The following is a 22847-nucleotide window of genomic DNA, read 5'->3' as shown; positions in this document are numbered from 1 at the left end:
CTAAAAACATCCTAGAACTGAGATTATTGTTGCCAAGGAACATGAGAAGATTAAATAGATGTCCAATTCTGACGTGAAAATGTAATCTTAAAAAGAAACATTGGGGAACACTAAGGCAAAAAGCACATTTAGTGGACTGCAAAGATGAGTCACTGGGCTGAGATTCATAGGGTACTTCTCTCTGAATGCAGACATTTAAAACAGCATGGTAAATCAGCTATTGCTAGTTGCTGTGGTAACAGGGTGAGCCTGTGTAGGTACAGAGAGATGACCAGGAGTGACTTTTAAAATTGAAGGCAATCCATTTCTGTACTGGAGCAGACTCCAGTTGTAATGAATACACACAGCCACCACTCCTGCACTATCGTTCACTTTTCTGCTGCTCCAGAGGTCTCTAAACACATCAGAAGGATCAACATTCATCTTATGCAACCGCAGGCACCCCTTCGGCATAAACTTTTAATCACAGCCTTCTGCATATACTTTTTTTTTTAAACCTGTTCACATGGCCATAACTTGTTGTTTGGCAAAAACACTCTCAGATTCAAAGCACTTGCCATTCCTAGGGTTACCAGTTGTCTGGTTTTGAACCGGACAGTCCGGTATTTGAGCTTTCTGTCCGGGAAACAAATTGAGAAAATACCGGACATATAAATGTTTGGTATTTTCTAATTAAATACATTTTATTATTATCATGAGTATCAGTATAGTTGCGTACTGCCTGTCTGGTAGACATGCTCATGCTGCGTGAGTGTGTCTGCCAGCCAGACAGTATGCAACTACATAGCTGAGAGGAGGAGGGTGGGGGCAGGGCAGGATGAAATCCCCGCCGGGACCGTGAACGGGACAGGCAGCACCCCAAGATCTGCGTGCGCACGGGCCAGCCCCTCTCTCCCTCCCTACCCCCCCGGGCCAGCCCTGCTCTCCCTGACCCCCTCCTGGCCAGCCCTGCTTCCCGCCGGCCAGTTCCCCTGCCAATCTCCCCCGGCCAGCCCCATTCCCCTCAACCTCCTCCCAGCCACCACCACCCCACTCTGAGATCAAGTGTATTTTTCTGAAATCATCTGATAACCCTAGTTCCTAACTATCTTTATTTACTTAGGCACAAGGGGAAGTTTTCTATACAGACTAGGCCCTGTACAGATCCCCACTGACTTCAGTGGCAATATGTCTCCACAGAAGCGGTTGCGGGACTGGGTCTAAGTCAGAAGTCCCAGCACATCCTTCACTCAAAGCTGAATTGTACCTGGAGCACACAGAAGATGCCGCAACATATTGTAGATGATTCAGAGAGTAGTGATGTGTTGGAGGTCCCTGGTTAAAATTCTATCACCACCACCTGTGAAGGGATGCGTAGGTTGAGTTCCTTGCCACTAATGGATTACACTTCCTGTCTGGGCACTGATAAGTAATCCCTGCCAGATAGGACTTACCCCTGACATTCATAATACTTCCTCTGAAAACCAAAGGTAAAACCCAAGTTGTACCGGGTGCCAGATATGTAAAAGATACATATAACCTTCTCTCCAAGTCACCTTCCCAGCCTCCTCTGAATTGCGTTAACTGATTTTTCTTGATCCTCACTCTAAAAAGCAGCACATTTTTCAGGAATGAAGTTTAGTCGTGTGCAGGGGATTAATTTGCCAAGTAGCATTCTCTACCTCTTAGGTCATGAAAAAGCATTTATCTTCAATGTTAACCCAGGCAAACCTGTTGCAGTAACTGAATCTTCACCTCACAAAGGTTTGGATGAATTAATGTTTTTCACAGAACAAATCCTAAAGGGCTAAGATCTCCTATGAGTTATTTAGGAGACTCCTCCATCTTTGTAATATTTGTATCATTTGTATTACAGCAGCACCTGAGATTAGGGCACCACTGTACTAGGAGCTATACAAATATATGATAAGAGTCTAATCCCCAAAGGGTGTATAACAGAAGTGGGCAATACTTTTCAATGGGAGGGGGGGAAGAAGAGAGCCACTCCAAGATTTTGGTAAGGTGTCAAGGCTGCATTTCTGTGGAGGGGGTGCAGGGTCTGGGATAGTGGGTGGGGTATAAAAAGGAGTTTGGGTGAAGGAGAGGATTGTAATCTGGGGCAGAGGCTTGGAGTGCAGGGTCCAGGAGTGGTTGTGGATTCAGGAGAGGATTCTGGCCTGGGGGAAGGCTGCAGAAGGGAGTGAAGGGTCTGGGAGGGTGTTGTGACCTGGAGGATGTGGGGAGAGGGGATACAGAGGACCTGGATAGTGTCCTGGGGCATGTAGCTGTGGTGGGGAGGAAAACAGGAGGTAGGGTGCCAGAGGCAGGCTCTGGCTGGGGGATTCTTATATAGGCAGCTCCCAGCCAGCAGTTCTGCAGGAACCTGAGCCTCCCTGCCTGTGTGCTAGGAGGGATGCTCCATATGACTCTGCTCCAGAATGGGGGAGGGGGGGAGAGGGAGTAAGGAGGCTTCATTCACTGCCCCTGCCATCAGCAAAATTTCTTAGCTCCTATTGGCTGGAAGCTGGCCAATGGGAGAGGAGGGATTTTGCTAGGGGGCAGGGACAGCATACAAAGCTTTCTCCTCCCTGCCCAGACTTCATAGCAACTATAGCCTGCTGTTTGGAGCAGCTGCAGGTGCTCTGCAGTGAGGGGGTGCTGGTGAGGTGGCTGTGGGGTGCATCCGGCCCATTAGTCACCTCTTGCCCACCACTGGTTTATAACCTATGCAGACAATGACTGAAAAAAGGAACTTTACTGCCCCATTTTATGGATGCAGAAAACTGAAGCACAGTAATTAAGTGACTTAGCCAGGTCACACAAAGACTCTGTAGCAGAACTAGGAACTAAAGTCAGGCATTCAGAGTCCTAGTCCAGTGCCTGAACCTCTCTTTTCTCCCCCCACCCTCAATGAATTACAAAACCACATCTCACATGCATCTATAATGAACTCCACCTTCCACGACAGATTCCTGAAAGGAGCCAAGAACTTTCTCTCCCTTTCCAGCTTAAACAGAGAGATTCTAGGTTTATTACAGCTTACAGAGTTATGGCTATTGAAGCCATGTGTGTAAATGCAGCCCTTGGATAGAATATATTGACTTAAATGTCAGCTTTATACTCCCACTGAGAAAGTTAAAGTTTCCAACTTCAAATCACCCTCCCCTAGCTCTAAATCTCTCAAAACGCAAGTTGTTATTTGTATTAACAGAGCATCAAGGGAACAGGACCCCACGTGGTAGATGCTGTGCAAACAGAACAAAGAGATGACCCTAGCATATACACTAAGAGATTGTCACTTCACTATGGACTACATGGGTACGGCAAATACTGATCTAGTGGTTTAGTACTATTCCAAAACCAAAACAGTGTTCCAAAAGCTTATTAAGGAGTCAGGAGAACAATGTAGTTACCCAATAGCTAATTGACAAAACTCAAGTTCTTGAAATGCCCTCATAAATCAACTCCTTCTTACCAAGTATACAGAAATGCAGATTTCGTTTTCCAAAAGGAATCCTGCCTGGTTTGCAGAAGAAGGTAGAAAACTTCATCTCACTACTTTTTTAATATCAATCATAGAATACTAGAACTGGAAGGGAGAGGTCATCAAGTCCAGTCTCCTGCCCTCACAGCAGGACCAAGCACCATCTAGATGATCCATGATAGCCGTCTATCCAACTTGCTCTTAAATATCTCCAGTGATGGAGATCCCACAATCTCCCTAGGCAATTTATTCCAGTGTTTAACCACCCTGAGAGTTAGGAAGTTTTTCCTAGTGTCCAACCTAAACCTCCCTCGCTGCAATTTAAACCCATTACTTCTTGTTCTATCATCAGAGGCCAAGGAGAACAATTTTTCCTCCCTTCTCCTTGTAACACCATTTTAGATACAGGCAGTCCCCGAGTTACGCGGATCCGACTTCGGATCCGCAGTTACGAACGGGGCACTTCCTCTCCCTGGTCTCGAGCAGACCAGGGAGAGGAAGCAAAGCGGCAGCGGAACGCGCGGCCAGCTAACAGCCCAGACGCGTCTGGGCTGTCAGCTGGCCGCGCGCTCCGCTCTGCTCCCCCCCCCTCTGCAGATCAGGGGGAGGGGGAGCAGAGCGGAGCAGAGCAGAGCGGCGGAACGCGCAGCCAGCTGACAGCCCAGACGCGTCTGGGCTGTCAGCTGGCCGCGCGTTCTGCCGCTCCGCTCTGCTCTGCTCTGCTCCCCCTCCCCCTGGTCTGCAGACCAGGGGGAGGGGGAGCAGAGCGGAGCACGTGGCCAGCTGACAGCCCAGACGCGTCTGGGCTGTCAGCTGGCCGCGCGTTCCGCCTCTCTGCTGTGCTCCGCTCTGCTCCCCCTCCCCCTGATCTGCAGGGGGAGCAGAGCGGAGCACGCGGCCAGCTGACAGCCCAGACGCGTCTGGGCTGTCAGCTGGCCGCGCGTTCAGCCGCTCTGCTCTACTCTGCTCCCCCTCCCCCTGGTCTGCAGACCTGGGGGACGGGGAGCAGAGCAGAGCAAAGCCGCGGAGCCCGAGGGCAGCAGGATAGCCACGGCGCGTCTGGGCTGTCCCGCTGCCCCCGTGCTCCGCGGCTTTGCTCCGGACGCCTGTGGTACAGCAGCTGGGGCGCTGCCGGTTGGTCCCGTAGCGCCGCTCTGGGTGCCACTGGACCAACCCAGCAGCACCCCAGCTGCTCTGCCCCAGGTGTCCCCTAGTCAGCAGCTGCTGAAAATGACCAGTGGCTGACTACAGGAAGCCCCTGCCCCGGGCTTCCTGGAATCAGCCGCTGATCAGTTTCAGCAGCAGCTGACTTGGGGATGCCTGGGGTTCTTAAGTTGAATCTGTATGTAAGTCAGAACTGGCGTCCAGATTCAGCCACTGTTGAAACTGATCAGTTTCAGCAGCGGCTGAATCTGGACGCCAGTTCCGACTTACATACAGATTCAACTTAAGAACAAACCTACAGTCCCTATCTACGTAACCCGGGGACTGCCTGTACTTAAAAGCTGCTATCATGTCCCCACTCAGACTTCTCTTTTCTAAACTAAACAAGCCCAGTTCTTTCAGTCTTCTCCCATAGGTGATGTTTTCTAGACTATTAATCTAAGGATGTAATAATACAGTCGATTAACAGATAAGCAAATGCCTATTGGTTAATGCTATAGACTACATGCATTCCCTCCCCCCCGCCACCCGAAGTAAATTTTTTAGCCGGCTGGCCAGCATCCTGACTCAATCCCAGCTTGTGCCAGGTCCAGGACCTACCCCTGCTGCAGCTCTGCATTTAAAGTGTATTAGAAGCTGGGTGGGCAGGCAGTCCAGCTCAATTCTGCTTCGTACTGGATCCGGGAGCTCAGACCCACCCCCCAACCCCTGCAGATAAGGACTGCTGCCTCTGTATCAGAGGCAGCAGCATGGTGTGACAAGCAGCTGGTCCCCAAGGGGAGCTGGTTTTTAAATTGTTTCTGTTCCTCTTCTCCGGATCTTCTCACATTTCTCAATATCTTTCTTGAAATGAGATACCCACTACTGGACACAATACTCCAAATGAGGCTTAATCAGTGCAGAGTAGAGTAGAAGAATGACTTCTCGTGTCTTGCTCACAACACTCCCGTTAATACATCCCAGAATCATGTTAACTTTTTTTGCAACAGTATCACACTCTTGGCTCATATTTAGTTTGTGGTCCACTATGACCCCTAGATTCCTTTCTGCAGTACTCCTTCCTAGATAGTCTCTTCCCATTTTGTACGTGTGAAACAGATTGTTCTTTCCTAAGTGGAGTACTTTGCATTTGTCCTTATTAAACTTCATTCTATTTAACTCAGATCATATCTCAAGTTTGTCCAGATCATTCTGAATTATGGCCCTATCCAAATCATTTTGAATTATGACCCAAAGCACTTGCAACCCCTACTAGCTTGGTGGTGTCTGCAAACTTAATAAGTGTACTCTCTATGCCAATATCTAAATCGTTGATGAAGATATTGATCAAAACTGATCCCAAAACAGACCCCCTGCAAAACCCCATGTGTAATGCCCTTCCAGCATGACTGTGAACCATTAATAACCACTCTCTGAGAACGGTTCTCCAGACAGTCCATGCTGGCTGTTACCTATCACCTTCTTATCTTTCAGATGTTTGCAGATGAATTTCTTAATTATTTCCGCCATTATCTTCCCTGGCACAGAAGCTAAGCTGACTGGTCTGTAGTTTCCTATGTTGTTCTTATTTTCCTTTTTATAAATGAGCATATTTGCCCTTTTCCAGTCTTCTGGAATCTCTCCCAACTTCCATGACTTTTCAAAAATGATAGTGAAAGGCTCAGATACAGGCAGTCCCCGGGTTATGTACAAGATAGGGACTGTAGGTTTGTTCTTAAGTTGAATCTGTATGCAAGTCGGAACTGGCGTCCAGATTCAGCCGCTGCTGAAACTGACGAGCGGCTGACTACAGGAAGCCCGAGGCAGAGTTGCTCTGCCCCGGCTTCCTGGAATCAGCCACTGATCAGTTTCAACAGCGGCTGAATCTGGACGCCTGGGACAGAGCAGCTGGGGCGCTGCCGGGTAGGTCCCCGCAGCGCCGCACCTCGGTGCTGCGGGGACCAACCCCGCAGCACCCCAGCCAGCTGCTGCTGAAACTGATCAGCGGCTGATTCCAGGAATCCCAGGGCAGAGCAACTCTGCCTCGGGATTCCTGTAGTCAGCCGCTGGTCAGTTTCAGCAGCGGCTGACTTGGGGACGGCTGGGGCAGAGCAGCTAGGGTGCTGCTGGGTTGCTCCAGTAGCGCCGCTCCTCGGCGCTACTGGACCAACCCAGCAGCACCCAAGTTGCTCTGCCCCAGGCGTCCTGATTCAGCTGCTGCTCAAACTGACCAGCAGCGGCTGAATCAGGACGCCTGGGGCAGAGCAGCTGGGGTGCTGCTGGGTTTGTCCCCGCAGCACTGAGGTGCGGCGCTGCAGAACCAACCGGCAGCGCCCCAGCTGCTCTACCACAGGCGTCCCCGAGAAAAGCCTGGTCTGCTGGAGGGAGGGGTGGCGCAGTAGCTGCGCCCCCGCCCCACCCCCAGCAGACCAGGGAGACGCAGGCGGCGGGACTGAGACGCGCCGCGGTCCTGCCGCCCGGGTCCTCCCTGTCTCCCTGGTCTGCTGTCCTCCCCCCGCCCCGCCCAGCAGACCAGGGAGACACGGAGCAATGCCGCGGAGGACCCGGGTGGGGGGGACTGCCCGGACACGCCGCGGTCCCCCCGCAGCTTTGCTCCACGTCTCCCTAGTCTGCTGCCCGCCCCCCCCCAGCAGACCAGGGAGACGCGGAGCAGCTTTTCTCGCCCCGGAGGACGCAGGCGGCGAGACCTCGGCGCTTCTGGGTGGTCCCCCCGCCCGCGTCCTCTGGGGCGAGAAAAGCCCCGTTCGTAAGTACGGCTCCGACATAAGTCGGATCCGCGTAACCTGGGGACTGCCTGTACCTCCTCTATCAGCTCCTTTAATATTCTAGGATACATTTCATCTGGGCCTTTTCAGCCACACTAAAGAAGCCAAGAGTTCTTATAACATAGCTCCGATTGCCTCAAAAGGGAAGGGGCAGAGAGCAGTGGCATGATGCTGGTGTCCCTGACCATGCTAATCTGCCTGGAGAATGGTCCATTATTATGAGAATTAACAAAACCTAAGCAGCGCATACAAATTCACATTCTGCTCTCCATGTCACCTCCCCAGCTCCCTCCTCCATTCACAAGCCACCACTACCCCACCCAGATCCTACACTTGTCAAAGCCATGCCTGTGATTACAGGTTTGTTACACTTCTTGCCATTAGATCTTGAGTTTTCAGCCAAGGCTGCTGGTGTTTAAATAAAAACAAGTCAAGAGATTGAGGAAGTTAGTGCTGTATTGGATGACAGCAAATGTATTTCCAAACACATGGACTCTGAGCATGTGCGATCTTCACAGCACAGCTGCTGCAAAGTTCTGGAGTGCCCAGCTGCTGGGAAACTGGCATGAATAAAAAAAATTACACACACACAGCACACATGTCCCTAAGGAAAAGCCAAATGGGAAGAGGCTTTATTTTTCAACAATCCTTCAGCCATCTTCCCTTAGCCATATTTCTCAAACAAAAACAACAAAACCCAACCCTTTTGCTTTCCCCTGTACAAAGTAGCCTTTTACAAGATTTCTTGTTTATACATCATCTAAATTATCTAACATTAAATGAAGAAAAGACAGTTAGGTCAACACTAGCAACAGTTAACTGTGTATTAACATGATACAACAATCATGGCCCCAGCTTGTTGAGGCCAGAAATTGTGCTTAGGATTTTGAAGACACCTAAAGTAATCTACTCTAAGGGTCTTACAGGAAAGCACAGACTTGTGTGTTCTTAACCTCTAGAAAGCACCGCACAGCCGATCTGCTAAGCAATCTCGGTCATGTTTATTGAAGCAGTGCCTAAGGACCAATGAAGAATGGGGCCCAACTGTGCTTGGCACTGTATCAGCAGAGGAGCAGGTAGCTCCTACTGCAAAGATATTACTGTTCAAACAGAGAGATACTGCTCTGGGAGAAGGGGTAGCACACACAAACACAGTTAACCATGCAATGGCAGGAAATGTCATGGTTAGTACCACAGTTATTTCTTTTTGGGTGTGGTTAGTGTGGAGGATGGATACACTAAATGGAAAGAAAAGCAAAGGGAGCAGGAACATTAAAGGGAAGAGTGTATGGCAGCAATGGGCAACCTAGACTCGTGAGCAGGCTGCACGAGTGACCCACCTTCATCACAGTGGGCTGCAAGACTGTCATAACCACGACTGTCTCCTTGGATAGGGCAGTTTTGCTAAGTGCACTTGCACACCTAGAATGTGTGGGGTGTGCCGAGTGAACCGTAGCAGCGCTTTGATTGTATGCAGAGGGAGCACACAGCTCCCACAGTCAGTGCTGTGTGCAATGAGCATGTAGCTCACTTCCCGTGCCCTTGCTTTACATGCATGTCACTTTAATAATATCAGGAGGAAAAAAAACAACACAGACAGAAACTAGCAGTATCTAGCAACCCTGCACATGAGCAGCAGTAAACAAAATGCCTCATGGGCCACACATAGAAAGAACCCCAATGGGCCACAGGTTGCCCACCACTCGTGTATGGGGACAGGGCAGAAGGTAAGAGGGGCAGGTGTGGAGGGAAGTCGAAATGAAGAAACTGTAAGGGAAGATGAGAGAGGGTTGGGGTAAAACAGCCAAAGCCCAGCCAACACTGCACAAAGTTCTGTGTATGTCTAATGTTCCTACTTTGGCTGCTCTTACGAGTTGCAGTTCCTGGCTCCCTAAATAAGAGTCCTATGACACTCGGGGATCAGGAAAAGAAAGGAGGTACAGAGCCCATCGTCCCCTCCAGGTCCTGTGCTAAGTACACATCAACCTCGGCCAACCTTGCCCCAACCCAGGCAACCCCCAGCATGCGAACCAATTTCCCATAGCACATAGGGCAGGAGCTCAGCCCTACCTTTCCCCTCCCATGCAGCTGTGAGCTCATGTTGTGGCTCCAGCCTCAGCTGTGCAGCTGCAGGCTGGAACACTAGCTCCAGCTTCTTGCTGGAGGTAGGGGGAGAAAGAGGCACACACGCACGTCCCTAGGCTACCCCTGCCCACCCTGGGCATGCAGCTTCCAGGAGCTAAGGGGTTAACCCTCCCTCCCGCGTTTCAGGCTTCCTGCTTTGGGAGGGCGTGCTCTACAGAGCTGGGGCTGGGCGGCCAGCACACGTGGGGTGACGTGCTGCTCCCCATGGTCTGTGTGCAGGGCCAAGGAACCCCTTCCCCAGCCCTGGGAAGCCCCAGGATCTGCCTACCCCAGCCCAAGAGCCGCAGCCTGCAGGCAAAGGGCTGGTCTAGGAAGGGAAGAGACTCTAGGGTTGCCAGGTGTCCGGTTTTCACTGCCTCTGTCTGGATGGAAGGCCGGTGGGGACATTCTTCCCCTACCACGTCTGGGGGTGGGGGGAAGCAGAGGGTTATTTTTTTTGTTCAACCAATTTTTTCCCCACCCATGTTCGGTATTTTTTTAAAGTATCTGGCAACCCTAAGAGACTCTCTGGGGGCACAGGGATGTGGGGGCAGGATGGGAGGGGGTAGAGAGCGATGCAGGGGATCAGGCTGCAGGGGATCCTGGAGCTGAAGGGAGTGAGGCTGGAGCAGAGGGAAGATGTGAGGGGGATACAATTTTACTTTGCAGAAGCTGCACTTTCCTTTACTCCCCACTTCTTTGCCTCCCTCCCCAACTAGCTATTTTGCTGCATTCTCACCCTCTCACCTTTTCTGTGTCACTCCCCCAAACTCCCTCTGACCCCCTTCCACCACCAAACTCTCTCTCATTAACCCCACCCCACACCCCTTCCTGCCACCAAACTCCCTTCTAGACCTTGCCCTCCTCAGCCCATCCTGCATCCCTATTCCACTCACTGGCAGTCCATCCCGCACATTGAGCCCCTCATTTTGTTCTCATCCCAGCACCTAAGGGGGTCCACAAAATCCACTAACTCTGGAACCCCAGAAAAGTAAATCTGGCCTATGGGAAGCCCTGAACCTCAGTCCTCCCTTTCCCATCCCCTCACCCCGTGGGGGCTGGACTGCCAGAGGAGTGAGGTGTCTCAGTTGGGGGCCACATCAATGAGCGTTGGGGAGGGGGGGGGGTTAGAGGAGATTTTTCTTCTCACTTGTGTGGTCCCCAACTGATTTCTCTGTGGGTCAGTGGTCCCCAGCCCAAAAAAAGATTCCCCATCCTTGCCATAAATAAAGGAAACATTGAAACCTTTAGTGTTGGACATAATGTTTTACTTTATTTAAAATGAAGTTTGATGAACTAACATGAGAAAGTTAAAATGCTTAATCTATTTAATAATTTAAATTAAACCGTTCTCCCCAGCTGCAGCACTAACAAAATGGCTCAGGTGCAATTATGTAATTAACAGTGAGTTTCCATTAGCAACTGGCAGTTCCCAGAAAGGTTTGCATTGAGCCGGGTGGTCCACGGGGCACACGGTGGAGAGAGACCCTCCAAGGAGAATGGCACGGCTTAGAGCAGGAGGGTTAAATCTTGGCACACCACTTCAGAAAGGTTGCTGACCCCTGCTCTAGCTCATATTTCTGCCTTTGTGCTGTCTTTGGTGCTGGGATACAGAACTGGGCATGTCACAGAGCTTGGATACTGTTGGTTTGTGTTTTAATGCCAGTTTAAACACAAACACACACACACAGTGGTGGGACCTGACCCAAACCAACATCAAGCTGACACCAAACCAAACATAATTCACATCCTCTTCATCCCTGAGCCAGAGATCCTCAGAATAAAGGTATTTGTTTGACATCTTCCCGGATGGTGATTTGGACTCATGTACAATATTGTATCGATTCATATATTTTAAAATGACACAGATCAAGGAATGCCTGTGCCCCAGCCTGGGTGTCCTTGCTACAAGTTAAAGTTACATTAGTAGCCCACACGCAAGGTTGCCAGACTCTGCTGGTTTCTGTCCATATAGATTTTTTCCAACTGACATTATTAGTGACACATATGTAAACCAAGGGCACGTGAAGTGAGGTGTGTCGTGATTGCACACATTAACTGTGAGAGTTGTGTGTTCCCTCTGCATCCAATCAAAGCACTGCTACAGCTGAATCAGCATACACTGAAAACTCTAGGTAAGAATGCGTAGTTAAACTACGCTACCCTAGCAAACCATCTTGGGCCCAATGAAATGAAGGAGGCCACTTATGCGCCTCCTAATTATCCTAAGTTGATCCTTACTGATTTAAAGACTTGAGTAACTCAGCCAGAGGTTGTGTGTCTATTACAGAAATGGGTAGGAAAGGTTCTGTGACCTGCAACGTGCCAGAGGCAGGGTAGATGATCATGATGGTCCCTTCTGGCCTTAATGCTTAGGAGTCTAGGCATTGCAACACTTGCAATGCTAGAACAAAGCTACCAGATTCCATTCTCTGACCTCAAGACTTGTGGCTGTCAGGGTGGCTTCCTTATATGTTGCCAGTTTCATCTACACCTGGCCCTATCTTCTGTAGGGAAGAAGAATAACTCACGACTGTAAGAGATCATCCATAAGTGTCCAGAGCAGAACACAATCTCCGTAAGAGACAGGAAAAAATCATCCCAAACTTCTACTCAGTATGGTGGTAGATTTTAACACGTGGTCTCTGAGCCACTGTCCCCCACTCCTGATTTACATTAATGTAAACAGATTTACATTTCTGCTCACTCTGCACAAAACTATCATCACAATAGATTGGCAGAGAGATACTCTTCTGAAGGGATGCATGCCAATCTCTGCTTTGTGTGGCAGCCCTTATTATCAAGCTGTTAGCTACCTAAATAATAGAAAGGATATGGCAAGTCACCTGATTTCACTTCCCTGGTTAATTTGTCTGAAGTTTCAATAGTCCATCAGGATCCAAGCACGGAACAGGTACAGTTAATTATGAGGAGATTAAAAAAGAGCCAGATAGGCATTAGCAGATGGTTACAAACAAAGGGTTGTTTGTAAAGAGCAAAACAAATGAGAGGTACAAACTTCCCTGGGGGATTAAATTCTCTTTTTCAATCCACTAAATGAAGAATGGGCAGCAGTAGTGCAAGGTTTCCTCTGACCAGTCATGCCAGTATGACTCAGCACTAGGATTATAATCATCCCTAGATGCAAGACAGTACTTTGGGATCCATGCTCATTCAAACCTCTGATGAGACCATGAATCAGGGGCTTGTAAAGCAGATACCTACACTTATTAGATACTGAGCTGAAACCAATGTGTGTCACACAGGACAAAACACCGTCAGCTAACTGCTTTCAGTGTCTTCTAGAGGAGCATCTAGCAGAGGCATAGCAAGGGTGTTATGCGTCCGGGGGCAAAGGAAAAATTTGCACTCTCCCCTCCCCCGCCACCATGTGGCACGGCCCCAAACCTGGTGCACAGCTGAGGGGGAACTTGTACTGCATCTTTCCCCACTCACTACAGTTAGTGCTCCCACACTAACCCTCCAGTGGAGAAGGAGGAGGATCGGGTTTGGAGCAGGGTTGGACTCGGAGCAGAGAGGCAGGGAGGAGACTCCAGCAGCCGGCGGCAGATGGAGTAGGAGCCCGTGAGCTGAAGGGATAACAGGGGGAACAGAATGGGATTAAATTGGAGTATGGTGATCCCAGGGACAACTGACCCCTCCGGTCCCCTCGCTACGCCACTGCCCCCCTCCTGCAGATCTATCATCTTATGCATGTGCAAGATCTGTGAGAGCCGTCCCATGAATCTGCAATTAGTGTCTGTGGCGCTGGCTTCTGGGTGGTGTCTCAATGCTGCCACATTCTCTTCCCAAAGCAGGCCCTTGCTGCTGACCCCCAAAGCATCCACAGGTCCAGTCTCCTTTCCATGGGCCCATTTCCGAGGGCTCATTGATCTTCGGTCTGGCTTCCATCCCTTCTCCAATCTTTGCAACTGCCCAGAGGTGCTCACCTTCCGCCTTGTACAGTCCCGCCTCATTCACCCCACAGGGACAGTCTCTGCCTCACTTGTCCTAGGGACTATTCTACCAAGACGTCATACAAAGTTTCCATGTAAAAGGACTCACTAAAAAGCTAAAAACTTAAATGAGAGAATGATTAATACAGAGACGTGTCTACATCTGCTGCAGGGAGACACCTCTGCCTGCCTCCACCCCTCTCCCCCAGAGTCTACAGCCCCATTGCAAAGCGGGGGAGGCGAAAAAAAGAGGCTGAGCCCATCCAATGGGACTGAAGCAATCATGAGCAAGCCATGCCTGGGAGCCATTCTCCTGTCCATTGCTGGTGCTGTGCTGCTTCAGGCACGCTGAAATGCAGTCACCTGTAGGGTGGGCTGGACAGCTGTTTAACACCTGCACAAGGTTTCAGGCAGGGAGCAGTGGGGGCTGCCTTCCTGCAGAGCCCCCGTCAGAACTACTGTGCCCTCCTGGCTTAGGAAAAGAATAAACAGGAGGACTGGAAATTAACCTGCCCAGTCTCAAGTCCCGTAAGCAGGGAATGAGCCATTTACATTAGACCCCAGCTGGAGTATCATGTTCAGTTCTGGGCGCCACATTTCAGGAAACATGGAGAAACTGAAGATAGTCCAGAGAAGATCAACACAAATGATGAAAGGTCTAGAGAACATGAGCTATGAGGCAAGGCTGAAGGAATTGGCTTTGTTTACCTTGGAAAAGAGAAGACCGAAAAGGGACATGAGAGCAGCTTTCAAGTATCAAAAAGAGTATCATAAGGAGGAGGAAGAAAAATTGTTCTCCTTGGCCTCTGAGGTTAGGATGAGAAGCAATGGGCTTAAATTGCAGCAAGGGTGGTTTAGGTTGGACATTAGGAAAAAAACTTCCTGCCTGTCAGGGTGGTTAAACACTGGAATGATTTGCCTAGGGAGACTGCAGAATCTCCATCACTGGAGATATTTAAGACCAGGTTAGACAGACACCTGTCGAGGATGAGCTAGGGCAACTCAACTTTGGAAGCCCCAGGGGCCACACTGATACGTACAGAACATGCTGAGGGCCTCAACTTAGGTGTGGTTGCATATGCAAGCAAATTCTTGGTTTCATATGCAAGCAAATATATACAAATAGTTTCTCTCACATGGACAGACATGAATACAAAGATTAAGGCAAGACTACACAACACACAGACCCCATTTAAATCAGCTCTGCTGATATTAATAAAGTGAAATATTTACCCGATTTCTACCCATGTGACAGCACTTTTCATGAGCAATGACAGTCCAAGAATTTAACTCCTAAAACACATATCAACAGAAGATCATTACATTAACTACTTTTTTGTTTGGGCTCCCACTCGCCCTTCTGCTTCACCCCAGAATCCCCTGGCACATGCACCTTCTCTTAGCCCTGCACCCTCCTGGTGCCTCCCCCTTCCCTCACTGCCCCTGCCCCCTTTGACCTCTTTTTCCCTGATACCCACCCTCTCACTACTCTCTGCCCCCATTCCCCTCATGCCCCTCTGTGCCCTCACACGACTTGCTCCATCCCCACCTTTCTCATGCCCACCCCTTCTTTCAAGCCTTCTCCCAGCACCTCCCCCTCCCCACTCCAGACCCTAATGCCCTTACCCTCTCCTCTCGCAGCATCACCCTGTCCCCCCTCCCACTAACACCTCCCCTCCTGCCCTTTTCCTCAATGTCTGCACGTGGCCCCCTGGCATTTGTATCTTTCCTCTCCCCTCCACCTCCGCACAAGCTCCTCTCCTTCCCTCCCCTCCCCTCCACACAAGCCCCTTCCTCTCCCACCCCTTCCCCTAGTTTTCCCCTTCCCTTACCTTCTGCCTTCCACTTGCGGGGCCGGAGTCTGTGCTCAGGCCTCAAAAATTCCCGGACTCCGAACCAGAAGCTAGACCCGCACCACGTGGCACTGACCACTTTTAAAGTCCTGGGCCGGGATGTCACGTCACGCCCAGGCATCTCCCCGGTCACCTGCAAATGCTGCGCAGTGTGTGCAGGCAAGGGGGAGCTGACTGAACGCTGGCATGGGCGTTGAGTTCTATGGCCGTCCCTGCCCCAGCCCCAGCCTCGGATTGTCCCTGCCATGCGCAGCATGCACAGGCAAGTGGGAGCCGATTGAACACTGTGCACGGCAGAGACGGCCCGGAGCCGGGGCAGGGGGAAGGAGGGGCATGGCCATAGAACTCGCCGCCCATGCCAGATGAACCTGCGCAGCATGCGCTCAGCACCCCCCTAGCATGGCACCCGGGAGCAATTACCCCCCCCCCCCCGCACTCCTTCACTACGCCTCTGAGTCTGGAGCTAGACTTGTCTAGATGCCAGAGAGCTTGCAGCTCAAAGTTCCCACCCTAAATGGGTCAAAGTCAGACATTGACTCCAACCTGCTTCAAGTTTGTGTTTTAAATCCCTACATTGGTTTACCCAGTTAAACAGAGATGAAGTTGACCTCTAGACTATGAGTTTTGGCTATGGCTTCTTTTTTCTTTCTTTCTAATGCCTTTCTTCCATCATCAGAAGGGAAGCGTGCCAGTGGATAGAATTGAGAATAAAGAACTACTACTCTAATCACAGCTGTTTCAAGGCACGTCACTATCTGCATCACCGGAATGTAGAAAGGAGTAAGCATAGAAAGAGAAAGGGCTAAGTAACCTGAGCTAAAAACCTGTGCCTAACTGATGAAGGGTTCAGAAGCCTGTACTTGAGGGTGGATGGCTCAAGAGATTAGTAACTATTTCAGTGTATTTTCCCCCACCCTAATTAGAGATGGGTCCTAAACCTGAAGAGCAGGTATAAACCTTGTCTGTGAGCTCTGGAATGGAATCTTACTAAATTGCCTCAAACTGGATGACTCAGACCTCTCTTTTATGTCAAGATTTATTGTTCTCCAACATAAACAACAGAATAACAGGACAAGTTGGAGTATGCTGCTAATTGACTGTTCATTCAGAACGGTTTAAAAGAAACAGCAGCTTTGTAATCTGTATTTATGACACAGAACCCATACTTAACCCAGCATCTGTACAGAGATAGCTGACAGAAACATGTTCATTCATTCTGCTTTCGTTAAGCTTGTTAACCTTTAACGACAGATACCATTTTAAAGAGAATTCATGCATAGCCAGACATATCAGAAAAGCAGAAGCAGTGATGTGAATGATGCAATTAAAGCAAGAGCCATAGACAAGCCACTCCCTTGGAGGACATTTAACTCATACAAACTAGAAAAATTCAGGAACACACAGCCTTTTGGCAGAAAGTTAAATTTGAGTTTTAAGGATCCTGTCACTGCAGAGTCTATGTCCCCACTGCCTCAGCTCCTTGCTGTTGTAAAATGTCATCTTCTATACAGATGCTTTTCACTCCCAGCTTTTGTTATCACCACTTTGCGGGATCTGATCTTTATTGGTCAATTGATGATATGAAGGCCTCAAAAATGACTAAGATCAAAAGTCCTAACAGAGTGGCCAGTAAACATAACAGATATTAAAAACAGTCTGTTTTTTTTCCTATAGATACCTCAAAACACAGGATAGCTCCTGCTGAGCTCCACCTCCTTGCACTACAGGTTCTTTACTGGCAGGTATCTGAACTGTTAGGCTTCCAAAGTCTAACGCAGCATTTCAAAAGTGGCAGGTCCCAGGTTCCACTCAGCACTGCTGCTTTGAAATGTACAAGAGCCCCAGCAGGGACTCTTGTACATTTCAAAGTTGGAACATCACGTGGAGCCCGGGGCCAGCGAGGAGTCCACCACTGACCCCACGTGGCATTTCAGTCTTTGAAATGTAGTGGGTCTTGTACATTTCAAAGACAGACCACACTAGTCCTTATTGATTAATCGAATAGTCCTTATCAACTATTCAATTATTAATAGAAATTTTAACATCCCTAGTGCTGCGCAGAGCCAATCTGTAACAGCCCAATACAATGCGAATTTGGTGCTGTCCCTGTCACTTACATTGTCGTCCACATCTGAATCTTCAGCCTCTGCTGTTGACTGTATATGTAGCTTTCCTGCAATGGGTCATGTCCGAAGCACATTGAACACCACATGGGATCCATGATTTCTCACAGCAGATGCTGGAGTTCACAGCAAGGACTGTCATTCAAGTGGCGTGAAGGCAAGCCGAAAGCCCGGGGGTGGCTGGGAAGCAAAGAGGTGGTTGATGGGACATTTTTCATGTTCCCAAAATGCCTAGCGCTACGTTGTGCATTCCCACAGTGCTTAGTGACTGAAGGTGATGCCAGGCACTGTGGAATGCTTACCCACAGTACTTTGCACTTTCTGTCGACAGTGGAGCTAACAATGTGACCATGAAATATCGACAATGGGTGGTAGAAAAACAAGTTTGAAAAGTTTTCAGTTTCGGAGACTTACACATGTCAACAACACTTTCATTGCCAAACCTTTCCAGTGTAGACACAGCTCTAGGCAGGGTCAAAAGTAGAAAAGTTTTTCAATTTCAGTTTTGCAGTGTTTTCTGCAGCATTTCTATACCACCAAAGCCCTAGTGCAGATGGAATTACAACTGCATGAAGATGCTTATGCCAGTACAGCTAATTATGCTCAGAAAGCCAGTACAAGTAAGCCATATCAACAAAAGCATTTTTGCCAATATAAGCAGTGTTAGTGCTAAGGGGGTTTGCCCACAGAAATATCAGAAAACCTATTCTAGTGTAGAGACAGCAGGAAGTAAGCGAGAGAAAAGGAGGGGAATAAGAGAGTGCTATGGCTAATTTGAGGAGCATTTACATAATTACTCACCTTCATGCCTGAAGGTGGAGAGTTAATATTGATACTAGGGATATTAAGAAGTCGGTAATTTGCTAATCGTGTAATCAGTAGAATTTTTATTGACTACAAGACTAGTCAATAAGGGAAAACAGTTAAAGCACTCAGTCCAGGCTCACGCAGGGCCCGGGACTTATTCCTGCTGCAGCTCTGCATTTATAGTGTATTAGGAGCTGGGCAGGGAGGCAGCCCAGATCAGTCCCAGCTCACGCTGGGTCTGGGACCTACTCCCACACCGGGTAGCTCCCGGACCCTGTGCAAGCCGCACCTAATATGCTGTAAATGCAGAGCCACTGTGAGGGTAGCTCCAGGATTCAGTTTGAGCAAGGACTGAGCCGGGCTGCTGGCTAGCCCTCTAAAAAAATCTATTGACAGAGGGGATAGAGGGTGGGGAAATGCACGTAGTTGACAGCATTAACTGCCAAGCTTTTGCTAATCAATTAATAGACTACACCAAGTATAGGGAACCATTTTTGGGTTGGGGGCTACTGACCCACGGAAAAAAAAAAATCAGTCAGGGGCTGCACACAAGTGAGAAGTCCCTGGCAGAGGGAGAAAGACATTCCCCACATTCCCCTCGCACACCAGAGCCTAGTGTGATGCAGGCCAATAGATTTTGTGTGCTCCAGCGCTGCAAATGAGCCAGCACTGGTTCTCCAATGCGGAGCCTCAGGAACTGGATCCAGGCAAACTGAGGGCCACATCTGGCCCCTAGGCCTGAGGTTCTCCACCGCTGGACTACATGATTACTTCCCTAATTGACACATGCAAAGAAAATGGATTCTGGGATCTTCACTGAAAAATCTATACTGGGTGATAAGTAAACAGATGAACCTCTAGCTTGTGAGCAGTGAGGGGGAATGGACTCCCCCAAACAGACACTACTGAAATTCAACCCCTGGTCAGTTAGCGTTATCATTATGAAGCCCATTTCTGAAAAGTTTACAACTTGGCCATAAACACTGGCTCCAAGGTGAAACTTAGCACATAAAAGGTTTCACATTGGACTACAGTAATTCCTCATTTAACACTATAGATGTGTTTCTGAAAATGTTCGTCCTAAGGGAAAATGTGCTATGCGGGGTCAATTTTCCCATTAAAAATAATGGAAAAGGTGGGGGTTGCGTTTCAGGTAGTGGTGGCAAAGTCAATTTTTTTGTTGGTGCTGGGTCATCAACGTCAACATTAGATCTCTAGCAACACAAAATATCTAGCAACACAAGTCACCACAGTTTGTTAAAACACAAAGATAAACACGTGAATGAGCAGAGGAGTGCTGTGACCACATGTATTCATCCACTCATGCATATTACCACTGTTTTCACCAACTGATACTGCTGCACGAAGTAGTCTGCCACTTGATTATTTTTGTGTTATTTCAGGGATGGTTGTGTTATTCGAAAAACATTCCTTAAAAAAAATCATGCTATTGCGAAAACATGTTAAGCGGGCACGTGTTAAACGAGTAATTACTGTATTTCTTTTATAAGTTGCGATGCCAGTATACCATTACTACATCAGAGGAAAATATGGCCAGTTCCAGAAGCAACAAAGTCGGAGCCAGTTTCATAATACCTAGCTCTAAGTAGCCCAAATTTTTTCCCTTGCCCAGAGCTGGGAGAACTATGAGGGTCATGGGACTGTAAAGATCCTCCCCCAGACCAAGAGTTGCCCAGCAGTCCATATGTCACTCAAGGATTTTCTACTAGTATGCACACATTCACCCCACTACATAGGGGAGTAGGTGACAACAGTCATAGCTAATGGCCATGCCGGTGTGCTACCCACCACCCTGAAAAAAGAGCCAGAGAAGTCTCTGTTGTCACAGATGGAGCCCTTTTGTACAGCACAGCTCCGCAGTACACTTCACTTCACAGTTGTGCCATAACCTGCTCACATGCAACAGAACCACATTGGGTTAACTGCCATATGAACCTATTGAGTGGATGATGAGATTTAGGCTTTAGTGTTTAAAACTAAACAGACAATCCAACACAGATATTTCTAACACTGCACAAGTAGGGAGTTACCATTCTATGGTTAATTAAGGATACACAATATTTAGGGTATCACAAATTAACAGCACACACAAATATTTACACCATATCCCATTTTGTAATATTGTTACTCTGATTAAGTTAGAGTGCAACATACTCCAAAACCACAGCTAACTGTGGATGAATGGACCCACGCTATTTATACTGGTTTCTTCCAAACCACAATTACTATGTAGGCAAGGATCACTGTTTGTTTTTTTTAAAAACAGTTTTCAGTGAAAAATTAATTGTGGGGATTTAGACAGGAGAACCAGAAAGTTACCATGTTTCACACAATTAAAACAAATCAGGCCGTGTACACAGTGAATTTTAAAAGTTCTGTTTTAATTGTACTCATGGATACCTGTCTTTTTAACGCGGATAAGAAAAGCATCCCTTTAAGTAGCTGTACCTGCTAGTGCAGGAAAAACGAGTGGGAAAAACGTAACCCCTCTGTGCCTTCCAAATTGTGCACAGGCACATTTTTGCTCCTGTCATGCATCGGCTGTTGTAGTTTTCATTAGCTAAGAACTTTTGAAAGTTTTTTGAAAACGAGATCCATAATGTCATAGAAGACGGTGTGCTAACTAGATTAAAGATTGACCAGCCTCCTCACACCCAATATAACACACACACATACAGACACACACTTTCCTGGCTCCTTCAGCTCCTGTTGCTAGCCAGCGGGGAGCTGATGAACGTTTAGCAAAGGGCTCGATTGCACAGTGTAATTCCTCTCTCGGGACAAGCAGTGGTTAAGGCTCATCTGCCCCGATTGATCCCAGAACCATTTCGCCGTGCAGCTTGCTAGCCCAGATCCTCTGCCCACAGGGCGCCTCCTACATGCAAGGAAACACGTAGGCGCCCCTGAGCGAGCAGCCGATCTCCCCACAGCGGGGCACTCTCGCTTTCCACTTACCGCTCTTCGCCCTGATGTTCTCCCGTAGGAAGTGCCCGCTGGAGAGATGCTGGAGCCCGAAGCTCTCGGCGATTCTCTGGCACACGGTCCCTTTGCCAGAGCCGGGGGGACCCAGCACCACGGCTCGCAGGAGTTTGGAAGCCATCGCAGCCTCTCTCGCAATCAGAGCACCCCGCTGAGCCCTGCGGAGCGACAGCAACCCCGGCCAAGTTACAGGGCAGGGGGCAAGCTGCCCGACCGGTTCCCGAGCCCAGCGGCCCGAGGCGGGAAGGCCAGCGGGCAGGGGCACAGAACCCGCCAGGCCCTTCATAGTACCCACCCTGCGCGGTCACTGGAGCGAGGGGCGACCCAAAGTTACAGCGAAGCCGCTTGCAACTCGTGCGGGAAGCGGACTGGGCGGGGGGGGGGGGGAGGTGTCTTTGCACGCGGGCAATTCTCCCCAGCCGCCTCCGAGCGCCCAGAATCTGAGCTCCCGGGGTTCCCTCGACCCCCGCCAATGTGGGGACTGTTTGCAAAGGGTGGGGGAGCCTCCTTCCCACCCCTTGTCCCCCTACCCGGATTGCCCCCGCGGCATTTCCAAAGGGAAGGGGGGACTCAACTCACTCTTTCTTAAAGGGGGGAGGGGGGGAACTCCTGCAATATGGCGTTTAAAAAGGCCCCTCACCCCACGCTACTGACCCTGCATCGCCGCCTGCGCCTTTAAGAGAAAGTGTCTGGGGCGGCTGCGGCTGGTCCCTTTGCAAATGGAAGTCCCGGGAGCGGGCGCAGCCGCGCGCGCTCGCTGCCTGGCTCGGAGCGCCCCGCTCGCGTTCGACAGCTCGTCGAGCTCCAGCCCTCGCAGCTGCGAGGAAGAGGAAAGCCAGTTGCAAAAGCTGTCACATTCCCAACCCCGCCCCCAGAGGGCTGGGCGCAGTGGGGGTGGTAGTCCTATTGGCGCGTCTCAACCACGCCCGCTCCTCCCCCCCCAAAAGGAACCGCCCACAAGGACTACAACTCCCAGGCAGCCTGCTTCCCTCCCAGTGTGAACAGCTTGGTAGTAGCGGGCGATCCGTATGCTGCCCCTTCCCCCCAAGAATGGCCAAGGCTCCCCCGAGCTCAGCGTCCCCTGGTGTTTCAGCCACTGCCAGATGCTTCCTTGCGAATGAAGAGAACCGAGCAATTTATTGATTGAACCCGCTCCTGGTGTCCAGTCTCAGCTTCTGGCAGTCTGAGACTTTGGGATCCCAGAACATGGGGATATGTGCTTGACCATCCTGGTTAATAGCCCTTGATGGATTTATCTTCCATGAATTTACGGTTTCTTTCTTGAACCCACTTTTGCTCTTCACACCACCTCCCGCAATGAGTTACACCGGTTGCTTGTGCATTGTGTGAAGAAATGCTTCCTTCTGTTTATTTTAAACCTGCTGCCAATTTAATAACTGTTAATTGGGGATCTGGGGGGGGAGGGTAGTCATTAGCCTGCACCATCTCAGGGAAAGAATCTGAAGGAGCACCTACTTTTTATCAGGCTGGCCTTTAATGTAAGGGATGGTTTTTAAAGGTTACCACTCCCATAATGTTGTGTAAGTGGCCCAGAATCATGCATTTGCCTTAAAACCTGGAAATGTTCTCAT

The 22847-nt window shown here is 49.4% G+C and overlaps 1 protein-coding gene across 6 annotated transcripts in view; it reads right to left on the bottom strand.

The window, feature by feature from the left end:
- Positions 1–22122, bottom strand: part of AK4 (adenylate kinase 4) — a 50220-nt gene extending 28098 nt beyond the window's left edge. The window contains exons 1-2 of one of the 6 annotated variants that reach the window (XM_075936168.2): positions 21896–22122; positions 21232–21413 (exon numbers count right to left, since the gene is read on the bottom strand). In XM_075936168.2, the coding sequence (XP_075792283.1) occupies positions 21232–21376 (145 nt within the window). In that variant the 5' untranslated portion in view covers positions 21377–21413; positions 21896–22122. The other 5 variants (XM_075936167.2, XM_075936169.2, XM_089780455.1 and 2 more) reach the window with 5 other exon arrangements.
- Positions 22123–22847: the final 725 nt, after the last annotated feature.

Source organism: Pelodiscus sinensis, chromosome 9 (assembly GCF_052426305.1).
Source record: "Pelodiscus sinensis isolate ZL-2025 chromosome 9, ASM5242630v1, whole genome shotgun sequence".
NCBI lineage: Eukaryota > Metazoa > Chordata > Testudines > Trionychidae > Pelodiscus > Pelodiscus sinensis.
Note: the sequence above shows the minus strand (reverse complement) of the source record. Positions and strands in the feature narration are given on the sequence as shown.